Here is a 20,304-nt window from a genome sequence, read left to right as displayed (position 1 = left end):
ATTACTGACTAATGAATACAGAGCTAAATAGACGTACTACAAGGAATGGTCTAATGGAGTCAAAATTACTCATTGTGATATTCTTTGCTGGCATTATCTAAGTCCATTTTTATTTCTAGAAGCATATTGTGCTAATACGTTGGTTTCTTGTTAAAGGAAAATTTCTTGCTTTTACAACAACAACAAATGTCCTCCCTATCAATCCTATTCATAGTATTCTCCAAAAATCAAATAAAAGGCCTGACATATAGTAATTCTACAAGCTGTATAATCGAATCTCAGATAACTAAAAGAACAATATTTAGTACTTTTTGCAGTCTCCTAAAGACAAATCCTATTTACATTCTGGCATAAAGTATTTCTTGATGAGTCTGAGAGGAAGAAAACCCTCAAAGCAAACTAACTCACATGTTGACCTAGAAAATTTTTGAGGGAGTGGGGGCAGCAAGACTCTTTCAGTCTCCAGAAGCCATTATTGAAGAACCCTCAATCTAGCCCAGTCACACCAAAAGGGAGCAAGAAGATAATGTAAGAAAGCTGTGGAGAGAAGCAAGCATACAGCAAGCCACAAGGGAAGTCAGGGGGGAATCAGTTGGAGGTCTCACGGCTTTCCAGAGCCCCCAAGCTTCTCAGCTTGCCCAGGCCTGCCCCAACTTTGCTAACTTCCCCAGTTTCTCAGTTTCGCAAATCTAAATTATAAAAGAAATTTGGTCCAATTAATCTTTTCTGACCAGGCAACAAAAGATCACAGATTGCCATTCCATTCTATTACTGTTCTAACGAGCTAAATAAAGAATTTTACCAGGTACTTTTATTATATTTCAGACAGGTTAAAAAAAAAACTAAGGTACAACACAGGCTTACTTAATTGTTGCTCCCAATTCCTACTTTTATCTAAGCATATTCTGTCCATGTCTCGCCCCACTCACTTCAGCCCCAATTTTGATTACTTCCATAAATAACCTTGGTCAATACATTGAAACCAAAACCAAATCTCCTAGTTTAGAAATAAGCCAATCAAATAAGTACTTCCTGTGAAAAGAAATGCTTCCTAATAAAATATAATTCATTTCCCTTGAAAATGCTACATTTACAAGCCTCAGCAAGGTTAGGAACTTACTTATCCTATACTGTCACAGCCTCCATCCTGCTTTCACTCCTGTGAATGTCTACACTATAAATATCCCTGTCAGTGGGAGCGAAGTGTCCTGCGTTCTTATGCTTAAACATTAAAACAGGAGCCATGCAGACACAATGACTCCATAACCTATCATCCAAATTGGAAAGAGAAGCTGTCTAACTAGTCTGACAGGACCAAAGACATAAATCAGGACATAAAGACAGCTAAGCTCTATAGTATGGACCCAGATTCTAGGTGAATGTAGTAGCAGGACCCAGAAGACAACTAAGATCCCAAAGAAAATTCAAAGATTCTTCTTATCTCAATGGAAACTAGTTCATGAAATGCTACCCAGAACCCTCAAAGTTCAATAAACAGGCATAATGCCAATTTATCCCCATGACTGGAAGAAAATGTTTCCTCATTCCTACATCTGAAGTCATTAAGCTTTTACTGTCTCTAACACTGTTCATCTTTCCTTAGACCCTTGCTACTGTAATATGTACTATAAAGAATATTCACAGATTTTTTTTAAGTTTCAAAATATACCCTTGCACTCAAATTTACCCATAATAGTAAAGTGATAAATGCTTATTTTATTTATTTATCTTTTAACCAGTCCTGGGCTTGAGCTCAGGGCCTGAGCACTGTCATTGGACTTTCTCAAGGCTAGAAGCTCCACCACTTGAGCTTCAGCACCACTTCTGGCTTTTTTCCCCCTCTATGTACGTAGTACCAAGGAATAGAACCCAGGTCTTCGTGCATGCTAGGCAAGCACTCTACCACTAGGCCAAACTCCAGGCCCCAAGAAATGCTTATTTTTTATGTAAGTGAAGAAACACATCTCTCAAGTTATAACCCTAAACCAACTTTTTGTGTTGTTATAGCTAAAAAGATAAAATGTAATTTTGTCAATATTCCAAAGCTATTCATTTTTTTGTTTCATTTTTTAGTGTTCCAGTTTACCACATTTTGCTATGGGCAAAAGCAACTCCTATCTCTTCTTTTTAAAATCTTGTAGATAAATATTTCATTCTGCTCATCTCTTTTTCCTTTTAGTGCAGGTAAACTGGAAGGGGGAAAAATCTTGATTATTCTCATCCATTCAGTTATCTTTTCATAACTACACAGAACTAAGAAAAACAGAAAGCTAGGAAAAACTACATTTCTTTAGGAGAAAATATTTCATCATCTCTATTATGCTTACACAACAACTACTGTTACTAACATGCTTCACACCGAACCTCAAACACATAAGAAGTAGCAGTATGTGAGTTTTACAAACATATCGTACCCTACTTCCCACTTGTTTTTGCAAATGCTTTAATGTGTTGTATCAGACCAATACTGACAACAGAAGCTTCTGCTTTTATTGCTGTTAATACCCAAAGCAATTACTGTAACTCAGCAGGAACCTTTACCCAGAACAGCAACTACCACACTGCAATCAGCATTTCATAAAAGACGCTGTTCAAACATGAAGGCACCTGCTAATGTGAAGGAAAAAAAATGTACAAAGGGGCTCACAATCTAATAGGTAAAAGAAAAATCTCTGCAATTTTATTTCATAGCTATCTATTTTCCATGAGGCAGTGGCCATTTTCGTTAGTAAAAGTCAAACACACACAGATAACAAGCAGTAGCAGCAGCCACTACCAAAATAAAACTTTTTGCAAAACAAAGCCACCTCCCAAATTTTCATTATCAGTGCAGTATCTATTTAAAAAAAATCACAGTAAAGAACAAAACCCTCCAAAAAAAGCTACAACCTCATTTGGCATGAAAACCAAGCATAAAACATTTGAGTAAACTGAAGGGCTGCCTTACAAAACAGCCAAGAAAGGTTTAAGCAGCCTACTAAGAATAAAACTAAGAAGCAAATGCACAGCAAAGTCTCGTGTACCATATTTCTTTTCTTTAATTCTAAAACATCATATAAAATGCATGTGAACACCAATAGTTACACAGCAAAGAATTTTGAAATGAGGGTATGCACAGATACTGAAACACATTCCCTAAAAAGCTAAAATGAGGATTTTTCTAGACTAAGCTATAGTGGTTCACAATCTTTTCAAATAAAAGGATTTCATTCTAAGATTGAAAGCTTTCAAATGATCTGTGGATTATACTATAGAATTTTACATAATCAGTTACTTATAGAAAATATGTAAGAACTTTTGTTTTTATTTTTCCTTTTATAGTACTAGGAATTGAACTCGGGGCCTTATATATGCTACCCAAGTGCTGTACCACTTGGGCATAATCCCTAGCCTTTTTCTTTGGAATTTTGTTTGTTTTTGAGATAGGGTTTAACTTAACCCAAGCTGCCTTAAATGGAAAACTGTCAAAAATCAGCCTCCTGAGTAGCTAGGATTATCAACATGAGCCACCAGTACCCGGCTCCCTTAATTTTTAATCACAACAGTATATTAATATGCTCGTAAAATAACTGTTTAGATGTGTGTGTGGCATATTTATGTATCGAAGACTGAGAATATTTATGTGTGCAAAATCTTTACAAACATCCTGAGATCCCCAAAACCCAAGTGTGGGAACCACTGGTCAAAAACCAGGTCTGATACTGGGCAGCATCCATACAGACCTGGAAGACATTCTCAGTGAGAAAGTATGCCATGTCCATACCAGACTTCCTCCTCCTAACTGCTATGTCTAAAGATCCTATGAAAAGGCTTGAGTTGAGGTGCAGCAAAGAAAATTACAGTTTTCCTCAGGAAACTAGTCACTGGCTCTCCTATTTCCTTCTTATTAGTTCATAAATTTACTTCAGATTCTTAACAAGGGCTGAGAAGAAACAAGCTACTTCAAAGCACAGAGCAATCTCTGAAGGAATGACTATTTCAGAAACACTGTTTACAACACAAAGCATTGCCAGAGTATCATAACACTAGGATTATTAACCTTATCAGTGCCTTATTTCAGCACTGATGCCTCACACCAGCAGAGCAGAACCAGACACATAAGAGTCAGCCAAAGGAGCTAGAAACAAAGAAGGTTCAGAGCAGAACAAACAGCAGATTAAAAATGCTTACCAGTTTGAAGTCTTGGATGCTACAGATGAAATACGGTGTATTTGGCCTCCGACTCTCGATATACACACAGTCTTTAAAAGAAAAAGAAAATTTAAAACAATGGCATTTACTCTTAAGGGAAAAAGACAAGGCCCATAAAGCCACCGCATAAATAAAGTGACTATAATTACATATCATATATCTTTTAAGAAATCATGTCAAAGGTGGTATTAAATTATAAATAAAATCAAACTAATAGCAAACAGCTTTTTGGGAATTTTAAAGAACCTGGAGGAAAAAGGAGGGTAGGATCCCCATAAGACTATCCATGTTCAGATGAAGAAATCGGGCAAATTGAATTACTTAGTTAAAATTACAAATCAAGATGGGGGGTTGGCTCAAGCACCTGCCTAGTTGGCCCTAAATTCAAACCCCAATACATATGCACACATGCGTAGTCACCGACACACATATACACACCCACCACCACACATCAAGTTGGGCACAGTGATATACATCTAAAAACTTAGATTTTTAGGAGTATGAGACAGGAGGTAGTAAATAAAATTATCTGGATCTATGTAACAAAATGTTGTTTTTTCAAGGTAGATGCTCTCTGCTTTCACATACAGCAATGATAGACTGGTTTGACCATGCTATTATATAACAAGCACCTTACTATCTACAGAATGAAAATGCATCTACTCCTTTCTGGTTTTTTTTCTGCTAAATATTAATCTACAAACATTTTATTTTTTAATTGTAAAAGACAAAACCAACAAAACAAGCAGCCAATCAGAAATGGGATGAAATAAACCAAATTACATTTTTTTTTCAAGGAAGAGGAACACTTTTTAAATTGCATTTGCTATTTAGGTGGTTGAGTAATTCAACTGTTTCACACTCTCAACAGCAGGAATCTAAAAATTGCTTCTTTTTACTGCATGTTAAGACACTTAAAAAAAAAGTAATGATCTTAAGGAAAGCAGTGTCTATGGAAAGGTAAAGACTCTCAATATTACAACTGAAAGTTGTCATAAATCTTAGGACAGAAAAGTCTGTTACTAAGAAATAAAGGAATTCACTGTCAAATCAAGTCAAGGAGTGATCTCAATGCCCACACTGAAAATACCAGTTGTATTATCCTTTCTCCTGATCCTTCTGCATGAGTGTCTTAAAAATAACTTATGTTTTTGACAACATCGGCAAATTCCTCTCTGACTTCTTGTGTCACATATATTAAGACCCAAAGAAGAAAAATGGAGCAACAATTTGTCACACCTCCAGTGGACAATCCAGCTCTCTCTTAAGTACTAGCAAACCCACTGAAGTTTTGACCATGGACAAAACCCTTACTAAAAGGCATATTCTTCCAGGAAACTTCTACAGGAACTCAAGACCTTTCTACTCAAAACTCATGTCAGAAAAAGAAGAAATATGAAAGTCAACTAGGCATCAGAATTTCCCATTTGACTTCTGTGGTTTAAACTCAACAGCTCTTTACTCCCTGACTCCACACATAACAGCCACTCAAGAGTGTATCACTGACTGAGCTTTCTGTCCTGTTCCAAGGCCCAGATGTTCAATAATGCCGCTTCTACATTCAAGCAACGTCTATTTAACAGGCCAGTCATCTTCAATCACAAGCACTTTCCTTCATAGCCTGAGTAAAACAGAAGAAATCAACACACCCACACACCCACACCTGTAACTCCAACTTGCATGATTTTTTTTTGGTTGGTTGTGAAGCTTGAACTCAGAGCCTGGCCTCTGTCTGTGAGCTTTTTTTGTTCAAGGCTAGCACACCACTTTGAATCACAGTGCCATATTTGGCCTTTTCTGGAAGCCTGTTGGAGATAAGAGCCTTACAGCCTTTCCTGCCCTGGGTGGCTTCAAACCACAATCCTCAGGTCTCAGCCTTCTGAGTAGCAAGGAACAGGTATGAGCCACCAGCACCTAGCTAACTTTCACAATTTTTAATGACCCAATGTTCTTAATCTCTCCCCCCTACAAGGTATGGGCAATCCTGGAGCTTGAACTCAGGGTCTGGGTACTGTCCCTGAGCACTCTACCACTTGAGCCACAACACCACTTCTAGCTTTTTCTGTGTATATGATACTGAGGAATCAAACCCACAGTTTCGTACACGCTAGGTAAGCACTCTACCACTAAACTACATTCCCAGCCCAATGTTCTTAATTTCTGATTCTCTGTTGTACCCATTTCTAATATTTCAAATGATTAGATATCGTTATATACTAATCTCATTCAAACTGACCACAGTTATAGGCTACATGCACATTCTCTCTCCCCCCTCCAATCAGGTTAGAGCTCTACCACTTGAGCCCACAGCACTACTTCCAGCTCTTTTCTCTTATGTGGTAATGAAGAATCGAACCCGGTTCTTAGTGCATGCTAGGCAAGCACTTCTACCACTAGGCCAAACTCCCGGTCCCTACATGGTCTCGTTTTCTCAGAACATATATATGGGATCTCATTGTTTGGGATAGGTAGTAGGTTTGGGGAGAGGGAAGGGAGAGACAAGGGGCACTTTCTCGGTACTAACAAGTGACAAGAAACTTGGTTCATAACTATACACCCTACTTCCCCCTCCCCTAGGCCACATTCTCCAAAACCCCACCTCCTCTGCTGTCTGCCAAGCCCTACCTTTCACACCACCAGTTCCTGATCATATGGTATTTATAATTAATCATATGTTCACAACAGAGGGAATAAGTTTTGAGAATTTATTCTCTTTGCAAAGAAACTGCAACACCTCCCTCTTTCATAAAACATTAGCAAGTCACATACCATTTGCTTAGTTATTGGCAGTCAGATAGATGATTTGCACTGGCCACATTACCATCAGCCATAGGGGTTCACAGAAATGGACTCCTATATGCTTTATATCCATCAAGGATTAATGTCTGGCATTAGTGTAGGTAAAAATAAGACATAACTAAGTTAAATAATAAATGCTTTGATAAGGAGGAGCAGATATAGCTTTATGTTTTCTTTTTTCTTTTCTTTTTTTTTGGGTGGCTCAGGGGGCTTGAACTGCGTGCTGTCCCTGAGCTCTTCAGCTCAAGGCTACCGCCCTACCCTACCCTTGAGCCACGCCCTAGTTTCCATTTCTTAGTGATTAACTGGAGATGAGTATCTCAGATCCTTTTGTGCCAGGGCTGGCTTTAAACTTTGATCCTCAGATCTCTGCCTCCTGAGTAGCTAGGATCACAGGTGTGAGCCACTGTGCCCTGCAATTTATCCTATTTACCTGGAGAAATGTTTTATGTATTTTTTCCATATTAACCAGAATCATTTTTACTGCGAATGCACAAAGCCTAAGACATAAACTATTAACCTGTATATGAAAAACTTTCCAGAAAAAGGATGAGAAACCCCATGTTCTTTTACACTCAGGAAAACAATCAGCCATACAACACTTATACTAGGGTATAACTGTTAAGAGAAGACAGGAGCATGCAGGTAAGGCAAGGGCAGTGACCTACATTTCTTCCCAAAAGCCTTCCTGGTATCAGGAATGCTGGCTGATGAAGGAGGTCAGACCAGATCCTCACATCTACTGATCCCCACACCAATCACTAATGCACAACCCTTGACACAAAGCTATCGGCTTTAAAATGACCATCACAAGATAAGGGCTACTGACTCACAATGTAACCCTATCTACTCAAGCTGCAGAGACCTGAGGATCAAAGCAACTCCAGATTTACAGTTTCAAGCCAGTCCAGGCAGGAAAGCCCATAAGACCCTATCTCAATTAACCAGGAAAACAACAACAACAACAACAAACAAAACAAAAGTGGAGCTGTGGCTCAAGTGGCAGAGTGCCAGCCTTGAGTGATAAAAGCTCAAGGACCAGTGCTTAGACCCTGTGTTTAAGCCCTACAATTGGCATGCTTAGACACACACATACACATACGCACCTGTGCACACACAAATACACAAGACCATAGCAGTCCAAACCAACCTCAAACCATGAGATCCCAATCAACCCAGGCTGGTATTGCAGAATAAGTGGCTGCGTCAAGTGATTACTAGCAGTATTATGCAACATACAAGAAAAAAGAAGAAATGTGCAATACAAAATTAACTGATAAAACTGGAAGGATCAGAGGTGATAGGAACTAAAAAGTTTACACATTATGTCAAATTTATCATGCAAAGCAGGGGAAGTGGGGAGACTGCACTGTTTTAAATAGGACTAATATGCCCAATTCATTTAGAAAAACTTTGTGACCGCACTAGACCTTAAGCTCAGGGCCTGGTTACTGTCCCTTAACTTTATCTTTCCAGGCTTAAGCTTTATTGCTTGAGTCACATCTCCACTCTCAGGTTTTTGGAGGTTAAAGAGTCTTACTAAATTTCCTGCTCTGGTTGGCTTTGAACCACAATCCTCAGATCGCAGCCTTCTAAGTAGCTAGGATTACAGCCATGTGCCACCCAGCTTCTATTCATTTTTGAAATGAAAAATTACTGTAAAAATTATTACCAGAAATGGTGCTGTGGCTCAGAGTAGAGCACTAGCCTTGAGCTGAAGACCTCAGGAACAGTGCCTAAGCCAAGAGTTCAAGCCCTATGACCAAGCCCTCTCTGTTCCCTCAAAAAGTTATTGGAGTCAATTTTTTCTTTACAAATAACCTACATGGTCAGAAGTATGGCCTAGTGGTGGAGTGCTCATCTAGCATGCATGAAGACCTAGGTTAATTTCCTCAATACCATATACATAGAAAAAGCTGGAAGTGGTGCTGTGGCTCAAGTGGTAAAGCTCTAGCCTTGAGAAAGTCCAAGGACAGTGCTCAGGCTCTGAACACAAGCTCCAGAACTGGCAATCAATCAATCAATCAATAAAATATCTTACAAAATTTAGGGTAATACAACAGAGAGGATACATTCTAAGAAATAATTTGCAATTCAAGTTCACAGAAAGAAAATTCTGCTTTTTATTATTCATACTATTTGTGAAAACAAGGTTAGTTAAGGCCAAATGGTCATATCAGAATTATTTTCCCCTTGTCTGATTAATCAAGCAACTAAGAAAATAATTTATATAAATATTTACTGCTAACACAAAAATAAAATGGCTTACTTGAGCTGAAGAGCTCAAGGACAGAGCTCAGGCTGAGTTCATGCCTCATGACCCCCAAAATAAAATTAAATAAATAAATAAAATGGCTTCTTTGGAAAGGGATAGCTATGAACGTAAGTTGAGAGCAATGTTAAAATCTCAATTGGAATGTACGCCCAGCTGTGTGTCTAAAGCCAAAATGATTTGGCAAGAATTTATGCAATTTATGACTGAATGGCTAGTCTAAAAGCTGATTATGGAACTGATATTAGTCAGCTGGACCACTGATCCTCCCCACAGCCAACACAAGCATAGAGACACCTTTTGTTGTTGTTATTGTAGCTAAACAAAGCAAGCTTTTTCTTTATGAGACAGCTAGCAGCTCTGAAAGATCTGAGCAAAGCTGATGTAATCCATGATGTATAATGTACATTTTCAAAATTACCCATGTGAAAACACATATTTACCATATTGAGCAAATAGCTGCTATAGGGCAAATATACATTTTTTAATCTTAAAATCAGCACGCCTGAAATGGGCCAGAAAAATGAATGAGGCCATTACCATCGGTATCAATTATTCCAAACAACACATAACTAATTTTCCTCTTTACTAGAAATGCCTAGAAACGAAACCATGGATATATACTGAGATTTATTTTCTAACACCATGGATAGGAATGGATTGCATGATTAAGTGATCTTAAATCTTCGTGAACAAGATGAACAAAATCACTAAAATTTGGGCAATGGTTCTGTATTTCTCATAATCTCAAAGCAGTTTTGTGCCCAAGAACCCATTGGGACATTTGCAAACAGCAGGGTCCTCCTCACAAAGCTGAAGAAAGAGATCAGCGGAAATTTGGAGGCAAATTCTCAAGGTAAAGGAAAGTCTATGGTTTTTCAACCCTTAGTAAATCAGCTGGTTTGTGTTTATGTAAATAGAGCACGTTTCACTGGAGAGTAAAAATCACAGCCTGTCACCTCAGGCAGTTTGCCAGGATGACACAAAGAACCTGTCAGCTTCTTTCCTGATAACCTCCTCCAGAAACAAAAGTAAGTAGACTCTTTCTTCACCCCCTAATTTAGCACAGCACTGAGAACTCTAGCATTAAAGCTTTGGTCACAAAACACAGGCAATATTCAGCCACTGCTCTGTACCATGAAGAAATTTTCTCCATCAAAGTATTTCTACCTATTAAACTTTGAAATATCTTGTCTTTTTGTATAACACAGCAATGTCACTCTAACAGAATTTCTAATAGGAAACCCTCTACTTAAAAAAGCATACCGCAATAAAGCCTTTCCCACAAAGACTTGCCAGAGACACTGTTGGGTAGCACAGCAGTACAATGGAAGTCCATCCCAGGGACCCCTCTTCTTCCCATTTCTCCTACACATTACTCTTCTGCCCTTGTGTTTCTTCACACCATAACAGGTCAGTCTAATATTTCATAAACAAAAAGGCCACAAGTATCTCTGTAGCTAATTCAGAAGGTTCCTGGCTATCCAGGGATGAGTGTGTGCACATGCTGACAACACTGAAATCTTGACACCCAAATTCTAATCCAAAGGGCATTGGCATAGTGCATGGCTGCCAGCAAACTCTCACGTCTCTACTTTTCCATCTGCAAAGTAGGCAAAGCCCATTCCTCAATCCCAGAGACAACAGTATGCTACACAGTACACTACATTCTACATTCTACATAGTAAATACTCAAGAACCATATGAGGATCAAATATATTAAAGATAGAGTTACATGAGATCCTACCCAGAATACAGCTGTATCCTTAATCCATATGAAACATGTCATCTGAAAAACCAATTGGGGGCTGCGAGTTTGGCCTAGTGATAAGAGTGCTTGCCTAGCATGTAGGAAGCCCTATTAGATTCCTTGGTATCTGGAAGTGGAGGTATGGCTCAAGTGGTAGAGAGCAAGCCTTGAGAGTGCCCAAGGACAGGATGCAGCCCTTAGTTCAATCTGGAAGGGAAGGAGGGAGGGAGGGAGGGAGGGAGGGAGGGAGGGAGGGAGGAAGGAAGGAAGGAAGGAAGGAAGGAAGGAAAGAAGGAAGGAAGGAAGGAGCGAGGAGTTGGCCAGTGGGTTATTTGTAGTTTACACATGTAATTATAGCTACTCAGCTACTCAGGAGGCTGACAAATACAGGATCAAGGTTCTAAGCCATCCCTGGTAGAAAATTCTGAGCAACTTCATCTCCACTTAGCTAGCAAGGTGCAAAGTTGGAGCCAGGCACTGATGGCTCATGCCTATAATCCCTGTTACTTGGGAGCCTAATATCTGAGGATCGCAGTTTGAAGCGAACCTGAGTAAGAAAGTCCATGAGACTCTTATCTCCAATTAAATACCAAAAAGCCAGACATGGAGATGTACATTAAATAGTAGAGAGCTAGCCTTCAACATAAAAAGCTCAGGATCAGCGTCCAAGCCGTGAGTTCAAGCCCCAGGACTGACATTAAAAAAAAAAAGCTAGGCTGGGCATGGTGGCTCACCCCTGTAATCCTAGTTACTCGGAGACTGAGATCTGAGGATCAAGGTTCAAAGCCAGCCTGGGCACAAAAAGACCTCTAGAAACCGGGAAGTGGGGCTTGGCTGAAGAGTAGGGCAGTAGCCTTGAGCTGAAGAGATCAGGGACAGTGACCAGGCCAGCCAAGTTCAAACTCAATGACCCCCCCCCCACACACACACACAAAACAACAACGTGGGCTGGAGGCACAGCTCAAGAAGTAGAATCCCAGCCATTAACAAGCAAGCAAAGGTAGTGCAAGTCCCTGAGTACAAACCCTAGAACCAGAGTAGTACTAGCATTGTCTGATTATTGTGGAGAGCAAAACAGGTAAGAGAAACAAACATTAGAAAAACAGTATGGCAGTAAGTAAGCAACAGGGAGCCCTTTTCTGGGTTAAACTAAGCTCTTCATCGTATAACAACTGACACCAAAATTAACTATATCATCTTAAAGATTATTAATTTCCGTGGGGTAAAAAAAAAATCTCAGGTAACAATATATTATTTGCTATTTCCTTGATAAAATCCGTAATAACACAATTCTGTGGATTTCTAAGCATATACGAGCTTTTGTCTAACCACAGAACTTAAGAGCCAACTAGTATGTCTTTACCCTTGTTGGCTAACAAGGAAAATTATATTTTGAGAAGAAATGGCTGGAGAGGAAGAATGGGAATGTTCCAATGCATCAAAAGTTTAAAGATTGGTCTTAGATAATTATCTTCCTCACTTTAAAAACTAAAGCCCCAGGGGTCAGGAGTTTGGCCTAATGGTAGAGTGCTTGCCTAGTATGCATGAAGACCTGGGTCTGATTCCTGACAGTACCATATACATAGGGGAAAAAAGCCAGAAATGTGCTGTGGCTGAAGTGGTAGAGCTCTAGCCTTAAGAAAGCTCAAAGGATAGTGCTCACGTCCTGAGTTCAAGGCTCAGGATAGGCCAAAAAAAAAAAAAAAAAACCTTAAGCTGATGGGTAGGGAAGGGGTGGGCAAGAATTTTTAAAGAGGTGACATTAATCAAGATATAATGCATTCATAAACTGCTTTGTTAAATGGCAACTCCTTTGTATAACTACTTAAATAAAAAAGTGAAGGCAGTGTTTTGGATCAAGTGCTGCAGCATGACCCCTTTCCAAATCAATCCTGTATTATATGGCCTTGAAAACCCAATGAAACAAAACAAAGCAATAGCAACAAAAAAGGCAGGATCATTCTGCCAGCACCAGAAATCTTCCTAGTTATACCAAAATGTGTGCATTAGCAAGAGTCTGGGTGCACTGGCCAAGCTCCCACACACACATCCCCAAAAAAAATTATGAACAATTTACTATAAGATATTCCTTTGAAAGCTTCCCTTATAATCTATACTAAATCCCCATCATGAAAATGATTCTAATCAGTTTAACATCCAGACTCCAGTTAAGTGAGGTGGACCTCTCTTGCAGCTGACAGCATGTTTACATGGAGTTTATGTGCCATAAGGCACATACAGGTAATTGGGCCTTTCTGCCTAGCATGCATGAGGCTGTGCCTTACCAAACACAGGTGAAAGTCATTTCTCTAGAAATGTAAAGCACTTACAATACCAGAGAGCTTGCCTGTTCTTTCTTCCACCAGCACCTCTGCCATTGTATCTAACTTCCTAAAAACTCAAATAACAACCCCTTTCCAAAGTTCAATGACTACTATCCAAAATAAAAACTAAACAGGGACGGGGAGTTTGGTCTAGGAGTAGAGTGTTTGCACAAAGACCTGTGCATGGGGGGAGGGAAATGGGTACCAAGACATGTGAAAGGGTATCAATGTATGTGAATTAATGCACCTTCTATCTGGCAAATATCATGTAACCCTTTTACTAATTACAATAAAAAAAAAAGACTATATAAAAAAAAAAAAAGACCTGTGCTCAATTCCTTGGAACCATAGAAAAAGCCGGAAGTGGTGCTGTGGTTCAAGTGGTAGTGCACTAGCCTTGAGAAAGCCCAAGGACAGTGCTCAGGCCCTAAGTTCAAGCCCAGGGACTGGCAAAAACAAAACTAAACAATTCTGTTATAAAATCCCTATTAAGGTAGAGGGTAGTTACAAATAATGTTGACAGATGCTAAACTCCACTAAAAATGGAACATGGCTAAAATAATGTACATTTAAGAAATTGATACAAAAAGTGTGCAGTGTTCACAGGGGGAAAAAAGTCATCCATGACAGGACAAGCTAATATGGAGTCTTCTCCCTGCAAATGGCTGACAACAAACAAATTGCTCATGTGATCTGGTGTCATACACTGCAGGGCAGATTTCAAGCAACACTGTTTGCTCCTTTGCAGAAAACAACACCCTGGGAGCCCAGATTTTACAATAACTGCTTCAAACCAATCCACAGTGCTCAGTGCAAATACACAAGAGAATTTGCAATGCCTGGGATACGATTCTTGTTTGGAAAAATGATTTTATTATAAACTCTTATCACAGTAAATCCATTTTCTTTACAGGTTTTCTGCTACTGTTTAATGGACTGTCAGTATAATTTAGATTTCATCTATTTAAACTCACTCAAGCCTGGCTCCTGACTGTACAATACTGGAATATATTTCTACTCAAAAAATTAATGACAGTTAATTGTAGCCTGCAGTTCTCAATTCTATGAAAGCAGCTACTCTACAGCTCAAGTATCAAGTTAAAATTGCCCTTTTCCAATTATTTTTGTGTACTTATAAGGAAGCTATCCAAGATATGGATGCCTATAAAGCCTAATATAAATATTCCCTCACATTCAAATATTTACCTCATAAATACAGTATGGGAAAGTAACTTTTATGGTCAGGTTGGACAAACAGATGCTCTATTATTATGGATTTTTAAAAATTACCAGAACAGAGTATTAGCATTTTCTGCCAATTATTTTTGCTTATTAATGGAATATTGATTTCCTTATACATTTGCAGTCAAGATTACATGAAATTTATTGAAAATAGACCAAGTACATTGTATTGATTTGTATACATAGCAAATGACAACTTTTACACATAATAACCTCAACTACTTTAAAGAGAGATGTTCTATTTAACTTAGATTTAAGAGTTTGAGCAAACAATACAAGACTTTTTCTGGGAAGGGGTTGGGTAACAGAAGATTAAACTCAGGACCTTGCCCTTGCTCAAATGGTGCTCTACCACTTGAACCATGTTTCAATCTCTTATTTTTGCTGCACCAACTGGCTTCAAACCATAATGTGCCCCCCCAACCTCTGCCTCCTGTGTAGCTAGCATTACAGGCATGAGGCCAGATTTTTCTTCTTGAGTAATTAATCACCTAAACTACCACAAAGCAGTTTTAAGACATACAGAAAGGGGACTGGGAGTTTTGCCTAGTGGTAGCATGCACAAAGACCGGGGTTCGATTCCTCAGTACTACATACAAAGAAAAAAGCCGGAAGTGGTGCTGTGGCTCAAGTGGTAGTGCACTAGCCTTGAGAAAGCCCAAGGACAGTGCTCAAGCCCTGAGTTCAAGCCCCAGGACAAGGAAGGGAGGGAGGGAGTGTGGGAGGGAGGGAGGGGGAGGGAGGGAGGGAGGGAGGGGGGAGAGAGAGAGAGAGAGAGAGAGAGAGAGAGAGAGAGAGAGAGAGAGAGAGAGAGAGAGGAAGAAGAACAAGAACAAGAACAAGAAGAAGAAGAAGGAGAAGGAGAAGGAGAAGGAGAAGGAGAAGGAGAAGGAGAAGGAGAAGAAGAAGAAGAAGAAGAAGAAGAAGAAGAAGAAGAAGGAGAAGAAGAAGAAGAAAAGAGAAAAAACAAAAAAAGAAACACACAAAGAACATGCAAAGGAGCACCTTTAAAGAAACCAAAACAGCCAGTCATGGTGGCTCAGACCTGTAATCCTAGCTACTCATGAGGCTGAAATCTGAGGATCTTGGTTCAAAGCCAGCCCGAAAAAAACCAGAAGGGGCACTGTGGCTCAGTGGTAGCCTTGAGCTGAAGAGCTCAGAGGTAACACCCAGGCCCAGAGTTCCAAGTCCCTCAAAAGACAGACAAGACACAGACACACAGACAGACAGACAGACAGACACACACACACACACACACACACACACACACACACACACACACACACACACCCAGGTGTGGTGGCTCACGCTTGTAATCCTAGCTACTGAGAAGGCTGAGATCTTAGGATCTCAGTTCAAAGCCAGCCCTCGCTCTAAAAAGTCCTAAAAAGTCCCTGAGACTCTTATCTCCAATTAACCACTCGGAAAAATGGCTGTGGCTCAAGGGTAAGGAGGTAGCCTTGAGCTGAAGAGTTCAGGGACAGTGCCCAGGCGCAGTCTAAACCCCATGCCCAACAAAAAGAAAAGAGAAAGGAAAGAAACCAAAACAACATCCAAAAAATGAAGCAAGTACCAGAATTTGCTGCTCCTAAACTATAACCACCAGATGACAAGGCATTCACACATCCACACAAAGTCAACGTATCTGCCCTTTATCTGCCCTTCTTCATCTGGCTTTGACTCCCCTTTCCCATGGTCACATCAGTTCTGCCCAGTCAGGAGCTTCCTGGGAACTCTTCCTCTGCCAAATCCTATACAGTCTTGACCATCCCCTAAGTTCCAAGCCAACCTGTACTCTGTCTGCCACTACTGAATATTACAGTCTTCCTTGTTCTGCTGGAATTTCTCCACTCACTGCCTATTGCTAATGTGTAGTTTTATTTAAATGAGTATAATTTCTTCCCATAAAATGAGGGATCAGGCCAGGAGTTTGGCCTAGTGGTAGAGTGTTTGCCTACCATTCACAAAGACCCAAGTTCGATTCCTTGGTACCACATACCCAGAAAAAGCTGGAAATGGTGCTGTGGCTCAAGTGGCAGAGCACTAGCCTTGAGCAAAAAGTGTCCAAGGAGAGTGCCCAGGCCCTGAGTTCAAGGCTCAGGACTGGTAAAAAAAAAAAAAAAAAAAAAAAGAAAGAAAAAACAAAAAGCTGGAAGTGATGCTGTCGCTCAAGTAGTAGAGCTGTAGCCTTGAGGAAAGCCCAAGGACAGTGCTCAAGACCTGAGTTCAAGGTCCAGGACTGAGCCGAAAAATTAAATACATAAGGGACCAAGAATTAGAACTCAGATTTTGTTTTTTTGATTGTTCCCTAAAGGTCTTCTAAAAAAAAATATGCAGTATGGGGCCAGGAGTTTAGCTTAGTGGTAGAGTGCTTGCCTAGAATGCATAAAGACCCAGGTTTAATTCCTTGATACCACAAGCATAGGAAAAGCCAGAAATGGTGCTGTAGCTCAAGTGGCAGAGCTCTAGCCTTAAGAAAGCCAAAGGACAGTGCTCAGGGCCTGACTTGGGGGGGATCTGCAATATAGCTTGCACAAAGTCACAGTTCTAGGGGGCTTCAAGTTTATTTTTGCTTTACTTTATATAAACTAAGGGCAAAAGAAACTTGTTCTGGGCAGGGAGTTTGGCCTAGTGGTTAAAGTGCTTGCCTAGCATGCATGAAGACCCAGGTTTGATTCCTTGGTACCACATACATAGAAAAAAGCCGGAAGTGGTGCTGAGGCTCAAGTGGTAGAGCTCTAGCCTTGAGAAAGTCCAAGGACAGTGCTCAGGCCCTAAGCTCAAGGCCAGGACTGGCAAAAAAAAAAAAAAAAAAAAGAAAAGAAACTTGTTCAACTCTAATTTGACCCATAGGCTCTTCTATACCATTATTTTCATTTGTTACTATTGTTTGGCTTAAGAATTTTGTGTTATTTTTTAGCAAAGTATATTTTAAAAAATTATAACTGTTAGTCATATTTCTTGTGACTGAATATTGAAACCTTATTCAATAAATATTTTTAGCTCACTCAGAATCATAGATACTTAAGAGAAAATGCCACATACAGAAAGAAGGATTTCTCTCTCTCCCTCCCCCCCCTCTTTCTTTCTTTCTTTGTTTTTCCTTTGTTCCCAGTCCTGGGGTTTGAACTCAGGGTCTGGGCATTGACCTTGAGCTTCTCAAGGCCAGTGCTCTACCACTTGAGCCATAACACCACTTCTGGCCTTTTCTATATATGTGGTAGCAAGGAATCAAATCCAGGGCTTCATGCAGGCTAGGCAAGCACTCTACCGCCAGGCTACACTAACAGCCCCAGGAGTTCTAATTATCTATACTCCCTGCTTCCCTCTCCCTCCCTCTCTCTCTCTCTATATATACACAATATATATATACAATATCTATCTATATTTATATACATATATCATTATGTACAGCCATTTTGCTGGTAATATACACAACACTCTCCAGATAAAAAATATTTGAAGGGAGATCTTGTCTGGTAATCTGACATTCATCTGTTCCTTCTTATGTGTGAGACCTGAAGTCAGGGCCTGGGTACTGTCCCTGAGCCTTTGCACTTAAGGCACTCTAGAACTTCTGGAGTTTGTTTGCTGTTTGTTTTGCTTTTTGAGGTTTACTGGAGATAAAAGGCTCACTGGCTTTCTTGCCTGAGCTCCCTTCACACTGTGATGTTCAGATCTCAACCTCCTGAATAACTAGGATTATGGATATGAGTCACCAATGCCTGACTCATCTTTCACTTTCAAAATTAAAAGTAGCAGAGATTTGAGAGCTACATTAGTATTTAAAGTATCTAAATACTTTGATTCCTAAAAGAAAGCAAGACATCTTCTTTCTTCTTTAAGCCATTGCAAGTTGTATATTCAACACACTTCAATCAATGAGAGCAGCTGCTCTAGACAGACATAACACTTAACTAGAGATTTCTTTAGCATGTTCTCTTTGTAAATCTGTACTTTGCAAAAAATATCACATCATGAACACCTGCTGAAACAAAATGAATGAGGACTTGGGGGAATGAGGGGGGGGGGAGATGAAGACTTTTGTGTTTTCCGGGTTTGTTTGTTTTTTTTTTGCCAGTCCTGGGCTTGAGCTCAGGGCCTGAGCACTGTCCTTGGACTTTCTCAAGGCCAGAGCTCTACCACTTGAGCCTCAGTACCACATCCAACTTTTTCTATGTATGTAGTTACTGAGGAATCGAACCCGGGTCTTCGTGCATGCTAGGCAAGCATTCTACAACTAGGCCAAACTCCCGGCCCTGAGCTTTTGCTCAAGGCTAGCACTGTACCACTTTGAGACACAGCTCTACTTCCTTTAAATGGGACAAAATACTTAAATTACTCATTAATAGCATCCAAAATACTGATTTGGGGGAAACATTCTGATTTCTTTTTAAATAGGAAAAACTAGAAACGGATGATACTAAAAAGTGAATTTAAAAGTAGAAGAGAGCCTTTGATATTAAATGACTGGAATAGCTTGATTATATAGCATAAACTATTTATTTTATATACTAGGATTAAGAATCAATCCCTAGAGGCAAGTGGAGATGAGACAAGCTAAAGTTCACAGCACCCTCCCTGAAGAGACTTTACAGCCCTAAGTTTCAATCTAATGCCACCCCTATGCTTTCTTAAGTAGCAGTAGGACATTGCCATTTCTCTTGCTGTGAATTGGCTGCTGACAAAAGGTAGAAGGTTGACTATACTATTAGTCTCCCTTTTTCTTTCCACTTTAGTAGGAATTTGATTTTAGGACATGAGAGGAAATTCATGGCTGCTCCTAAAAAAATATAGGAGACTGATAATAGCCCAATTTTCTGCAATGTACTATCACTTATAAAGTTAAAGCTGAGTCAGGCACACTGGTTCATACCTGTAATCCTGCTGCAACACATTTTTGAGTTCAAGGCTAACCTGGGCAAGAGACAGCCGTAGGAAATTTAAAACAAAACGAAACAAAAACTTAAGCTGACTAAAGTCCCACCTATCTTGAGCACGGAAATCTGAGGTCAGTCTAGGCAATACAAGACTACCTTAGAAGAAAAAAAATTATTAATGCATAAAACATACTGAAATATATATAAGAAAAATCAATTTTGCCATATAATATCTATACTTCTTAACTGAGCCATTAAATAGTAAGATTTACTAAGGGTGAGTTCCTTGAAAACTTCCATAATTTAAAAAATAGTGGTAGAGGCCAGGAGTTTGGCCTAGAGGTACAGTGCTCCCATGAGACTCTTATCTCTCATTAACCCCTCAACAAATGGAAGTGGAGTTGTGGCTCCAAGTAGCAGAATGCTATCCTTCAACAAAAGAGCTCAGGGAAAGACCCAGACCCTGAGCTTGAGTTCCATAACAACAACAACAGGGGGGGGGCCAGGTGTGGCATAGTGTTAGAATGCTTGCCTAGAATACATGAGGCCCTAGGTTCAATTACTTGGTACTACATACACAGAAAAAGCCAGAAGTGGTGTTGTGGCTCAAGTGGTAGAGGGCTAGCCTTGAGCAAAAGTGCTGAATAATAGTGCCCAGGACCTGAGTTCAAGCCCTAGTATTGGCAAAAAAAAAAAAAGCGGGGGGGTGTACAGGGTGAGGATTGGAGGGGAAAACTGAGAGTCAGCAAATGAAAAGATGACACTGTCCAAAAAGAAATAGACTCTTAACCTGACTTAGGTTACTGTAACCCCTCTGTATATCACCTTTATAATAACAACAAAAAA

General features: G+C 39.8%; 1 protein-coding gene across 10 annotated transcripts in view; it reads right to left on the bottom strand.

Annotated features, from left to right (window-relative positions):
• Rere (arginine-glutamic acid dipeptide repeats) overlaps positions 1-20,304 on the bottom strand; it is a 391,456-nt gene that overhangs the window by 220,647 nt on the left and 150,505 nt on the right. For all 10 annotated transcript variants that reach the window (XM_090335897.1, XM_090335904.1, XM_090335906.1 and 7 more), the window contains exon 3: positions 4,171-4,241. In XM_090335897.1, coding sequence (XP_090192023.1) covers positions 4,171-4,241 — 71 coding nt within the window. The remainder of the gene's footprint in view (positions 1-4,170; positions 4,242-20,304) is intronic.

This window comes from Megascapheus bottae, chromosome 6, assembly GCF_031878675.1.
Source record: "Megascapheus bottae isolate mThoBot1 chromosome 6, mThoBot2.hap1, whole genome shotgun sequence".
In the NCBI taxonomy this organism is placed as follows: Eukaryota; Metazoa; Chordata; class Mammalia; order Rodentia; family Geomyidae; genus Megascapheus; species Megascapheus bottae.
This window is presented reverse-complemented; position numbering and strand designations above follow the sequence as displayed.